The 13,018-nt window shown below is 41.6% G+C and overlaps 1 protein-coding gene and 1 pseudogene across 18 annotated transcripts in view; one reads left to right on the forward strand and one right to left on the reverse strand.

Annotated features, from left to right (window-relative positions):
* Positions 1-13,018, forward strand: part of ENAH (ENAH actin regulator) — a 172,800-nt gene that overhangs the window by 146,614 nt on the left and 13,168 nt on the right. For 9 of the 18 annotated variants that reach the window (XM_070055412.1, XM_070055409.1, XM_070055411.1 and 6 more), the window contains 6 exons: positions 323-1,135; positions 3,150-3,448; positions 4,790-4,935; positions 5,085-5,142; positions 5,887-5,935; positions 10,813-10,879. In XM_070055412.1, the coding sequence (XP_069911513.1) occupies positions 323-1,135; positions 3,150-3,448; positions 4,790-4,935; positions 5,085-5,142; positions 5,887-5,935; positions 10,813-10,879 (1,432 nt within the window). The remainder of the gene's footprint in view (positions 1-322; positions 1,136-3,149; positions 3,449-4,789; positions 4,936-5,084; positions 5,143-5,886; positions 5,936-10,812; positions 10,880-13,018) is intronic. The other 9 variants (XM_070055420.1, XM_070055418.1, XM_070055414.1 and 6 more) reach the window with 2 other exon arrangements.
* LOC127483488 (small ribosomal subunit protein eS27-like pseudogene) lies at positions 12,031-12,340 on the reverse strand (annotated as a pseudogene).

Raw genomic sequence — 13,018 nt, forward strand, 5'->3', positions numbered from 1 at the left:
TATGATTTTAATGTCCTGTTAGGGGACTAAATGTGGACCAAATAATAATTGAGACTACTACTATCCTCTTGTAAAAAAACAAATTAGTCAACTTAATTTATACATATTTCATTCTCTTCTGGATCTCAAGATGTATTTGCAAGTTAAAGTATAATTTTCTTGGGTGAAAATAGTTGTGTGCACATGTGCCTAATTCTCTGGTACTAACTGTAGTCTACATTTATGCATTTTGTCTGAATGCTGGTTTTGTGGCTTCACTAGCTCCCTTTTTCTCTCTCCCTTTTTATCCTGTCTCTTGCTGCTGCTTTCCACCTCTGTCCAGCTCCATCTCCAGACAGCTCCCTGTATAGCGCTCCACTTCCTGAGTATTCCAGTTGCCAGCCTCCTTCGGCACCTCCTCCATCATATGCTAAAGTCATCTCAGCTCCAGTGTCAGAGGCCACTCCTGATTATGCCGTAGTGACTGCTTTGCCACCTACTTCCACACCCCCTACACCACCACTGCGACACTCAGCGACACGTTTTGCAACATCTTTAGGTTCAGCCTTCCACCCCGTTCTTCCCCATTATGCTACAGTTCCTCGTCCTGTGAACAAAAACTCTCGACCTTCTTCTCCTGTGAACACACCCTCTTCTCAGCCTCCGGCTACGAAGCCCTGTGCCTGGTCTACTTCCAATTTTTCGCCCCTCCCTCCATCTCCTCCAATAATGATTAGCAGCCCCCCAGGCAAAGCTACTGGTCCAAGGCCTGTCCTCCCTGTTTGTGTTTCTTCTCCTGTGCCCCAAATGCCTCCATCACCGACAGCTCCCAATGGGCTGCTTGACTCTGTTACATATCCAGTGTCTCCACCGCCTACCTCAGGGCCAGCAGCTCCGCCGCCACCGCCACCGCCGCCGCCGCCGCCGCCACTGCCTTCCCTCGCATCACTCTCACACTGTGGATCTCAAGCTTCTCCTCCTCCAAGCACCCCTATTGCCTCAACTCCCTCATCCAAGCCTAGTGTTCTCCCTTCTCCCTCTGCAGCTGGCCCTGCCTCTGTTGAGACTCCTCTAAACTCTGTGCTGGGAGACTCCTCTGCTTCTGAGCCAGGCTTGCAGGCAGCCTCTCAGCCGGCCGAGACTCCAGCCCAACAGGGTAAGGCTTTCCTTATTGCTGCTTCAACTCATCACTTGAAATATTCCATGGCAGCAAGGTTGATTGCCTAGAAGACCGGTAGGGTGTTTGCAGTTGTTGAACATCTATATGCCATTGTGCCATGTTTTTAAAGTTGAAGTAGAAAGAATTTTTTCATTTTGTTGGATTAATTTAGCATTTGAAAATTTAATTTTGGGAGTTTCCAAATTGGACAAGTTTTTGGTATCTTCTGCAGTACTGTGAGAGTTGTTTTCTAGTATTCATACTGACAAATTTCTTCTCAATTTCAGTAGGGAACTTTCTCGATGCATTGGATCTGCCACACAGTAAATACATGATCTAAGTTGTTTCCCTTTAATTTTGGGGGAACTTAGAGATCATATATTTATTGCCCAACTGTAGTCATTAGATTGGTCCAGAGTCACCCCGGAATGGTTCTGGTCTTGGAACCTGTTTCATTGTACCTTTCCTGTGTTGAGCAGCTTCCTGTGTTGGACTTTCAGGATGGATGTACCCTATGCCCTGTGTTGCATCCTGACTTTACAGGAGGAATAGAAAGGATGCCGAGCTTGGCATGTTCCTTTAAGGTTCCTATAGTCCAAAATTACAGGAAGTGGGCTGAAGGGATAGCTGAGAGAGAGCATCCTCTACAGGTATTCCTGCCCACCCACCCCCAACACACATACCTGGCTGTCATGGTAACAGGGAAGAGAGGTTATCTGTAAGTGGAGAAGGACCTGGCTCTGTAAATAAATAAGATGCATGGCAACCCTATTTTTATTTTGTAATTTTATTTATTTTTTAGAGGATTGATTTATTTGAAAGAATTACAGAGAGGGAGCATTAGAGATCTTGCATCCACTGGTTCACTCCCCAGTTGCCTGAATGGTCCAGGCTGGACCAGGCTGAACCCAGGAGCTTCATCCGAGTCTCCCACGTAGGTGCAGAGGTACCCAAGCACTTGGGCCATCTTCTGCTGCTTTCCCAGGCACATTAGCAGGGAGCCGGATTAGAAATGGAGCATCTGGGATTTGAATCTGTGTCCATATGGGATGCCGGCGCTGCAGTTGGGGCACTGCAGATGGCATCTTCAGCTTAATCAGCTGTGCTACCATGTGGACTCCTGAAAATTTCTTCCCTCATTCTAAAATAGCTCTATTTCCAACATTTAATTATTTTGAGAGCTATTTTGAGGTTTCCTTTGTAATAGTAAATTCCTTTATTCCATTGATTGTCAGCCCTGGCTCCACATTGGATCTAAATGTGTGGAATTTTTCTTGTTTTTTGTTTTTGCTTTTTTAAGATACTTAAGCCTGAGCCCATCCTTCCTTTATGTTTTTTTTTTTTTTTTTTTTTTTAAGATTTATTTTATTTATTTGGAAGGCAGAGAGAGGGACAGGGAGGGAGGGAAACGGAAGCTGGAAGCTGAGCCGCACTGAAGCCAGCCGCCCAGGCTTCTTCCCTGTCTTTTAGAGCAGCTGGGACTCGGGCTGGGGGGGGGGGTGGGGCATGCAGGCGGCACCTTAATCTGCTATGCGCTGGGCCCCAACTCAACCAGTTTTGACTATAAATAACCAAATATCTTAATGATAGTAGAATTTATTGACTCAGCTATTAAGTTTTACATGGATTATTTGGTGTCTGCTTTTTCAAATGGCACTCACTTACCACTGCATACTAGAGTATTAGTGTACTAGGGGTTTTCTATGCTGTTTAACCTCTCTCCCAAATTTTATCAACATTTATTTTGTTTATTTACCAAGTCCTCATGCAAAAAAATCTGATTAGATAATCTGTTGCATAGTGCTGTTACTAAATCTCTAACATTTAAGTAAGTAGTTAAGTACATTTGGTCTTACATTTCTGTATCTTTTTAAAAGTAGTGTAGACTTTAAACATTGTGATAAACACTATGTAGTAAAGGTTTGAGTCAATGTAATGTCTACCTACCTTTCCAAATAGCAATAATTTGGCTTTCTTATTGATGGGTTTATTTAATATTTCTTTCTCTCAGGCATTGTCTTGGGACCACCTGCACCACCCCCTCCTCCCCCCCTCCCATCAGGTCCTGCCCAGGCAGCGCTCCCTCCTCCCCCTGGACCCCCTCCTCCCCCTCCACTGCCTTCCTCTGGGCCTCCACCACCACCTCCCCCTCCCCCTCTTCCTAATCAAGTACCCCCTCCTCCACCACCACCTCCTGCCCCTCCCCTCCCTGCATCTGGATTTTTTTCCGGATCCATGTCAGAAGACAATCGACCTTTAACTGGACTTGCAGCTGCAATTGCTGGAGCTAAACTTAGGAAAGTGTCACGGGTAAATAATTGCACATTACTATATTCTTTTTTTTAGATTTATTTTATTTATTTGAAAGGCAGAGTTACAGAGAGAGAGAAGTAGGGTGCCGGGGATGGGGGGATGTCTTCCATCGCTGGTTCTCTTCCCAAATGGCTGCAATTGACTCAAATGCGATGGCCAGAGTTGAGCCAATCATGAAGCCAGGAGTTTTTTCCGGGTCTCCCATGTGGGTACAGGGCCTCAAACACTTGGGCCATTTTCCACTGCTTTCCTAGGCACATTAGTAGGGAGCTGGATTGGAAGTGGAGCAGCAAGGACTGGAACCAGTGCCCATATGGGATGCTGGTGCTGCAGCTCAGGGCTTTTAATCTGCTGTACCACAGCATGGGTCCTGACAATTCTTTCTAAATACCCAAAAGACTGGATTTACTGAAACCTATGCTATTAACTTATTTGATTTAAAAAATAGAAATAATTTAAGTTTACAGAAAAGTTGCAAGGATGATATAAACAACAGTATGAGAAACCTCGCAACATTTTACCAATACTTGGCTTATTTTTCTTTTCTTTTCTTTTCTTTTCTTTTTTTTTTTTTTTTTTTTTTTTTTTTTTTTTTTTTTTTTTTTTTGACAGAGTGATACAGTGAGAGAGACAGAGAAAGGTCTTCCTTTGTTCACCCTCCAATGGCCGTTGTGGCCAGCACACCGTGCTGATCCAAAGCCAGGAGCCAAGTCCTTCTCCTGGTCTCCCATGGGGTGCAGGGCCCAAGGACTTGGGCCATCCTCCACTGCACTCCCGGGCCACAGCAGAGAGCTGGCCTGGAAGAGGGGCAACCGGGACAGAATCCGGCGCCCTGACCGGGACTAGAAGCCGGTGTGCCAGCGCCGCAGGCGGAGGATTAGTCTATTGAGCCACGGCACCGGCCGTAATGTCTCTTTAATTCACTTTAATCGGTGATCATTCCTCAGTTTTTTCTTTCATGATACTTAAATTTTTTAAGACAGATTTTTTTTTTAATCTTAGGTTTGGCTTGGTTTGGCTTGTCTTGAGTTTTTTCTTCAAGATTAGATTCGGGCTATACATTCTTTTGGGCATTAATACCACCAAGGTTAAATTGTATCCTTCTCAGATTATTGCCAGGGAAGACCTGTGATATTGTTTCATCCCATTACAAGTAATGCTGACTTTGGCAAAGTGTCACTAATGTACTACAAAGGCAGTGCTGTTCACTTTATTGGTTCTTAAGATTTAAGTATTTATTTGAAATTAATGCTGAAAAATCTTCTGTTTTCAATGTAATATTAATAAAATATGATCATTTAACAGTGACATTTACTATGTGTGTGTATTCTCATTAAGGTGGAGGATGCCTCCTTCCCCAGTGGAGGGAATACCATTGGTGTGAACTCAGTGTCATCTAAAACAGATACGGGTCGTGGAAATGGACCCCTTCCTTTAGGGGGTAGTGGTTTAATGGAAGAAATGAGTGCCCTGCTGGCCAGGAGGTGAGAAATTTCATTGCAGTGGACATATATAAAATTGAGAAAATTTTCATAATTTTATCCCAAATATGTAGATACAGTTCTTCCCTCTGAGGAGTAGTTTGTATAATAAGAGTTAGATGATTTTTAAAATCTGATCTATTCCTTTCTAGGAGAAGAATTGCTGAAAAGGGATCAACAGTAGAAACAGAACAGAAAGAAGACAAAAGTGTAAGTGAAGGTAGAACACAGTTTAAGGTGTGAAATTACAGGACAGCTCATTCAAGAAATTAGAAATTGTATCAAAGGCTATTTAATATGAACAGACTTAGTGTGAACTCCTATTTGCTTATTTTTAACTATCCCAGTATTTGAGTCTTTTATTTATCAACTAGGAAAAGCACCACAGTTTAAACCTATAGAGTTAATTCTGTTCCTAAGCCTGACTTTAAACAAGTGGGTGACTTTGAGTTTTTTTATGTCTCAGGGTCTCAGTTTCCTTGCATTAATTTGAAATAAAGAAGTTAGATTGCATCAGTAGTTTTCCCACATCCTCTGGAGCTCTGTGGTTTTTAGCTGTGCCCTTGACATGTGTAACCTCATGCCACCTCCATAATTCACTGCAATTGAACCAACTCATCTCCGTGTGTGTGTGTAGTTAGTGTTCCATAAATAATACCACTGTTATCCCTGTGTTCCTCAAATCTGTCTCCTACCTCTAGCTTCAAAGCATTGGCTTGTACAAGTTCTTGGTGAGAACATGTGTAGTAAGGAAAGGAGCTAGGGAGAAGGGGGAAATGTTGGGAAGGAAAGAGAAGAAAGAAGTCTAAGCTGAACTGGAAAGGGGAGAGGACACAGGAGGGAATGGGCAGGGAACAGCAGAAAGAATATTGAAAGGGGAAGTATAATATGCTGAGTGTGTCCCCAGCAGGTTTCTAGGGGATGTGATATTAATATGTGTGTCTCTGTGTTTAGGAAGATTCAGAGCCTGTAACTTCTAAGGCCTCTTCAACAAGCACACCCGGTAAGTTGAAGAGAAATACTTTAACATTTATAAACTTCCTCTAAATAGTAATCCTCACCGATTAAGAATACCCCCCTTTTCCCATGTTTGAACCAAGTAACTGCTTACTGAAATGTTAAAGTTCTCTGTTTAGACTTAAAAGCACTGACTTCTGTCTTTTGAGATACCAGAAGCCCTTGCTGCTTTCTTCCTGATACTAGGAGATCTACTAAACTTTTTTTGTGTGTGTCTCTTTGAAAACCATAATTTTCACATATTCTGGATATATTATTATTGATGATTTGAGGTTATTTGCCAAAACAAGGAAAATACATTATTAGATGAAAGGGAAGTATTTTTAGTAATCAGTTCTTAAAGGTAAAATGTGAACATGTTAGCATTGCAGTCTGTTCGAAAACATTCTCAAATTGAGAAGGTTATACTTTTAACCATTCACTTGAGTGATGTCTAATCAGGGTAATAAAGCTTCTAACTTGTAAGCTTAAAAAAGCTTAAAGCTTTTGGGAAATGTTCTTGGATTCAGTGAAATTTCTGATATTGGGAACTCTTGGGCTTAGAATATATATTACTGGCTGGTACTGCGGCTCACTTGGCTAATCCTCCGTCTGCGGTGGAGGCACCCCAGGTTCTTGTCCCGGTTGCCCCTCTTCCAGTCCAGCTCTCTGCTGTGGCCCAGAAAGCCAGTGGAGGATGGCCCAAGTGCTTGGGCCCTGCACCCGCATGGGAGACCAGGAGGAGGCACCTGACTCCTGGCTTCAGATCATCACAGCTCGCCGGCCGTGGCGGCCATTTGGGGGATGAACCAACAGAAAAAAAGGAAGACCTTTCTCTCTGTCTCTCTCTCTCTCACTGTCTAACTCTGCCTGTCAAAAAGAAAAAAAAAAAAAAAAAAAAGAATATGTAGCACTTACGATATTAACAAAGTATATTTTACTGGAGGTAGTTAGTACTGTATCCCAGCAGAGAATATGAAATTGTTACAAATATGTATGATTTCTTCATATTTGATTGAAGTCTTTGGAGTTAGACTGTCTCCCTCCAGATCTATTTTGGAGTGATGTGACAAAATGGTGAATTAGTATTTAAGTGGTCCTTAGGAAGCCATTTTAGAGAAATGCCTGTATAATTCTACATGTTTTTATTTAGAGACTACCAGTTGCCTCTAGGGTTCCATTTCTCACAAAATATACTTGTGTTTTTGTTATTATAGATCCCGCCCTCCCCAGCCCTCAGTCTGAATAGTTGCGTAGTGACTTTGCAGCGTCCGATTGCTATATTATCATTAGCGTGACTCCCTTGTGAGCCAGTTCTCCTCAGCCCACCTGTGTGCTCTGAATAGGTCTCACATTGTGTTGTCAGTTTGTGTTATCATGAGGAGCTCACTGGTTTAAGACTTGCTTATTTTAGCTTTACCTTTCTTGTAAGCCCGAATTGCTTGGATATGCTATTATTAGGACCATAGGTATTTTAGATCTGAACTATATAGTTTTAGAAATTTTAGAATATGATTACTGCAGATAGATTTTCTCCAAGGAGGGGGAAATAATTTTTATACAAATTTGCCCATAGTTAGAAAAAAATTCCTGAGTTCCCTAAAGGTTATCCATAAATCTTCAGTTAAGCACTCCTTATCTACTATACAATCCCCTCATTCAAAACATGAAAAACTAAAGCATGAGTTCTGTGTGTGTATGTGTGTGCCATATGTAATTAAAAACTCATTCAGAAGGGCTTGGGGCTTGTTTTTCACTTGTTTCATTCAGTTCTTTGGTGGTTTTTGGTTTTGTGTGTGTGTGTGTGTGTGTGTGTGTGTGTGTGTGTTGGGGGGTGGGTAGGCAGACAGCTTCCATCTGCTGATACTTTCCACAAAAATGCTTAGAACAGCTCAGGTTGGGCTGGGGCTGAATCTGGGAGCCAGGAACTCAAAACAGGTCTCCTGAAAGGGTGACAGGAACCCAATTACTTGAGACCCTTGAACATTAGCAGGAAGTAGGAATCAGCCAGTAGCCAGAGTCAAGAATCCAACCCAGGTACTCCAAGTGTGTGAAATGGGCATCTTAACCACCAAACCAAATGCCCACTCCTTCATTCAGTTTTTAAAATTGTCAGACACTTAGTAGCACCACCACCACCACCCCCCCCAAAAAGAAAGATACAGGCATCAAATACCAAAAACTCAACAGTCTGATTGCACAAGTGAAAGTTAATCTTTTTAGCCATGTGTTGACTACTAACTAGTGTCTCAAAGAGAGAGGGGATCATAAGGAAACAGCTGAGCCACCTTTGTGGAGAAAAATATTTTACAGTGCCTTGGAATATCTAGTTTCAGCCAGTAGGGATATCATGAGCAAAAGTACAGAGTTGAAGACAAATGAGAAGAGAGTTGGAAATAGAAAGTAGATTCACCTGTCTAGAATGGAGAGTTCTTTTTTAGGGGGTATTGGCAAAATAATTTGGAAAAATGAGAAACAAAAATGTTGAGAACTTTTTATGCAAAGATCAGAAGTAAAATATTTTTATCATGCAAGTATTGAGTTGTCAATGAGCTGAAACTGTTTTGGACACATTAAAATGGTACTTGTGAGCAGTGTGACATAGAATTGAGGAGGACTGAGAAGGAAATCAGTTGGGAAGCGCTCTACTGCTGCAAGTAAAGACCTGTGTGTTTCCAAAGACCCTCTGAAGGTAACCCCACCTCTGCCCTTCCTCCCGAAACATGCCTGAGGCTCCGTACAGAGAAGGCCTTGTTCCCTCTGCTCCCTTAGAACTGAACTGAACAGAACAACTCTTCCTCAGAGCCACATGAGCCCTTATGAGATTCAAAGATGGGAGTGGGATTTTGACCTAGTGATTAAGGCATCAGTTATGATGCCTGTGTCCCACAACAGATTGCCAGATTGCCAGGGTTTGATACCTGACTCCAGCTTCCTGCTAATGCAGGAGGCAGTGATGAGGCCTCAAGTAAGTTTTGGACACCTACATGGGAGGCCTGGCTTGCATTCTCAGCTCCCAGCTTCAGTCTTGACCCGGTTCTAGACATTGTAGTTATTTGGGGAGTGAACTAGTGGGCGAGTCTTGGTCTTGGTGTCTCTGTGTCTTTTTCTCTCTCTCAAATTAAGTGTAAATACCTTAAAGAGAGAGAGATTAAAAGTTGGCTCTGGTTTGGCTGATTGACAAGGGCCCTCCATACCTGCTTCACTCTGTCTGCTTTGGAAGTACTACCTAACCTTCCCACCTGCCTCTTTGGTGACAGTGTCTCACAGATACTCCCCTCCATGTCCAGTTATCTCTATTTTATTCAGAACTTCCCTCTTTTTACTTACTCAGTCTGCGATCTATCAGTGGGATATGTTTGTTATTCCATCTTTCCTGGACCTCATCATGTTCCCTGGCCAGATCTGGAACTTGCACCACCACGGTGGTCACTGAAAGAATGTTTTGGCTGTTAGAATACGGAAGAAAGGAATAAAAAGTAAAACGAAAAAGGAAGGAATTGGTTGAATGATTGATGCTGAGTAAAATACTATCAGTGATAATTTTTTAAGATTTCATGGCTGAATTCCTGCATGCAGCAGAAATATGGAACCAAAAGCAGTACATCCCCTGAGAATTTGAGTTTAGTTTTGCATTTGTGTAGTCTGAACAGATTACAATCTACCTAAGTGAGAATGTACAGAAGCCAATTGAGGGACTTTGTCAGAACTTGGAACCATTTCTTAGTGCAGTGGAATCACAACTTGTGGCCCAAATGAGAATCTTTCCTCCATGATAGGATTCCAGTTAGTCATCTGGAGTGGCTAGTGACAGCACCAGTGAGTTGTCAGTCCATATTAGAAAAACAGTACAAAGCACAATGCATGGCTGACAAGAGTGGACTTAACTTATTTAACTGGAGTTGTCTGCTGAGTTCCAAGAATTAATTGTTTAAGAATCAAGGAAGTACCATTGAATTACATGATTCTGAAATTTATTTTGAGTTGTGTGAATTTTTTACCCAAGGATGATTTGAATTTAGGTGAAATGTTGAGGCTGGCATTTGACGCAGGAGGTTAAACCACAGCTTGCAACACGACATCTCATATTGGAGCACTGGTTTGAATCCTAGATGCTCCACTTCCCATCCAGCTCCCTGCTATAAAGTGCTTAGAAAAGTAGCAAAAGATGGCTCAAGTCCTTGGACCCCTGCCGCCCATGTGGAAGTCCTGGCCAGAGTTCCTGGCTCCTTGTTTGAGCCTGGCCCAGTTCCAACTGTTGTAGCTGTTTGGAGAGTGCAGCAGTAGATGGAAGATATCTCTGTCTCTCCATCTCTATCACTCTGCTTTTCAAATAAATAAGTAAATCTTTAAAAAAAAAATGAAATGAAATATCGAAGTACATGAAGACTTTATACATTATGCCTTTTTTTTTTTTTTTTTTTTTTTTTTTTTTTTTTTTTGACAGAGTGGATAGTGAGAGAGAGACAGAGAGACAGAGAAAGGTCTTCCTTTTGCTGTTGGTTCACACATTATGCCTTTTGTTTGGCCTTTGGCACTTAAAATAGTGTAGGTAATGCTGTCCCATTCTAATTCCTCTAAACTATCCTAATTAATAAAAATTACCCTCCCCTTATTATATCTGTATTAAAGAAACCTGTTTCCTTCTGGTTTATAAAATTATAACATTTTAGATTTAGTGACCTAAGTTTTTTTCTAGAAAATGTCACAGTTACTTATTTAAGGTCTGAAACTGTGCAAATTAAAATCCTTAAAGATTTTAACTAAAATTTTACATTTTAAATCATTATTTCTATATAAAGCAGGTATAATGGTATTTAGTATTTTGTTGTTTTATAATAACTCCAGGAGCATATTTTTGATGTTTACTTCTTATTTTTAAAGAACCAACAAGAAAACCTTGGGAAAGGACAAATACCATGAACGGCAGCAAGTCACCTGTCATTTCCAGGTAACAGCTTTTTTCCCCCTAAATCTTACATTATGTTGTATCTCAAAAAAGGTTAATAATACATATATTTTTTTAAACAAACTAGTTTATTCTTTCAAGGAAATGAAACAGCAGGGGCTGAACCAGGAAAGAGGCAGCCCTGGCCACATTCCGTGCCCTAAGCAGGGGTCTGAGATGAGGCCAGGCCAGACCAGGGCTCCATGTGCCACTGGGGAGGGGACAGGCCCCAGAATAGGACTTTGTTCTGTTAGCAACAGGAGCCGCCCACAGCTCCACCTGCCCAGTGTGTGGCCCTTCTGCCCTAATAATACATATCTATTTTAGAGAAAGTTTTACCCTATATTTATTACTCAGATTGTCTGGAACTTAAGATCGCTTTTATTTTTCACAGTTCATTTATTTTGAAAAATTCATAATTGAAAAAAAGTTAGAGGGGGACCAGCACTGTGGTGTAATGGGTAGGACTGCCTCCTGCATTGCCCGCATCCCATATGGGCACCAGTTCAAGTCTCGGCAGCTCCATTTCCAATCCAGCTCCCTGCTGATCTGCCTGGGAAAACAGTGAAAGATGTCCCAAGTGCATGGGCCCCTGCATCCACATGGGAGACCCAGATGAGGCTCCTGGCTTTGTCCTGGCCCAGCCCCAGCCGTTGTGGCCATTTGGGGAGTAAGCGAGTGGTTGGAGGATATCTCTCTCTGACTCTGCCTCTTTCTCTGTAACTCTTTCAAATTAATAAATATTTAAAAAGAGAAAAGAGCAGTATAGCAAACACCCACAAATCCATCTCCTAGGTTCACCAGTTGTTAACATTTGACCACATTTGTCTTAGCTATTTACACTTGTGTCCCCCCAAGTAGTTGATGAGCAATTTGCAAATAAGTGCTGCTTCAGCCCAAATGCTGTAGCCCTGGAAAGGACCAGAACATCTCTTGTACAGTCAGAATATCATCAGCACTCTGAAGGAAATAGAGCATTGAGCATTATTAATATTATCTCATAGTATATATTCATGTTCCTGTTTGAAAGACTTTTTTTTTGGCCCACAATCAAAACTTTACTGAAAAACTAACATCAAAATAGGGGATAATTTGTATGCCTTATAAAGTCAAACAGTTAAATTATCTTAGTAGATTCACTAGAATCACTGAACTTATGATAAAGCTTTCCGAAAGAAAACACAAATCCAGGAAGTTGTGTTGGTCACTAGTGTTACTTTCTTCTTAAAGGAACGGCCTTCTGTGAGTTGGGCCTTTCCTCCTGTAGGCTGGCACAAAACTGTGTAACCACCTACACAAAGAACCACTGTCTGAGCATGGCTGAAAACCATGGTGATCTTCTATCAACCTGGGCATTTTACATCCATAAAATAAGAATTCAAACTTCGAACTAGCCGTTTCTTTTTATGTTTCTTCTTTTCCTCCTCCAAGGAGGGATGGAGGTAAATCTCTAGTCAAGGGCATGTTGACAATCCTCTGACTGGCTGTTGCTACTCCCTTAGCGACAGCACGCAAGCGTGAATGACATGTTTCATGCTTTTTTTTTTCTGATATAATTTTTGGAAGAAACTTCTTATGTTTTACACTGAAATGTCAATTGAAAAGACTAATTTTTGAGAGCACAAAATAATAAAATTAAACCTTTGAATTTATCGGTTTATTTCTCCATCTCAGTTGGAACATCTAATCAAGTTAGAAAAGCTAGTGCCCCACATTCCCTCGGACTTACCCCTAAGGGTAAAAACTTGCCATAGGACTCCAAATCTCAATAAGTTGGCAGGTATTAATGCTATCTTAACTAGTTAAAACGATCAGTTTAAGTTCATAACTGATCGTAAAGATAGGATTAAGTGTCAGAGGGATCACATAAATAAGACCAAGTGTCTGCTAATAACAATTGATAGAATTAAAAAGGAGAGAATGATCCAACATAGGAAGCAGGACACACAGCAGACTCATAGAATGACAACTGCCCTAAATAGCACTCTGGCCTCAGAATCAGCCCTTAAGGCATTCAGATCTGGCTATAAAGCCCATGAGAGTATTTCAGGCATGGAAAGCCAAGATACTGTGGCAAAAAATGACCTACATCAAAGATCTCTGTGAGTGAGATCCCAGTGGAAAGAAGGGGCCATCAAAGAA

The sequence above is a fragment of the Oryctolagus cuniculus genome, chromosome 13 (assembly GCF_964237555.1).
Source record: "Oryctolagus cuniculus chromosome 13, mOryCun1.1, whole genome shotgun sequence".
NCBI classification, from domain to species: domain Eukaryota; kingdom Metazoa; phylum Chordata; class Mammalia; order Lagomorpha; family Leporidae; genus Oryctolagus; species Oryctolagus cuniculus.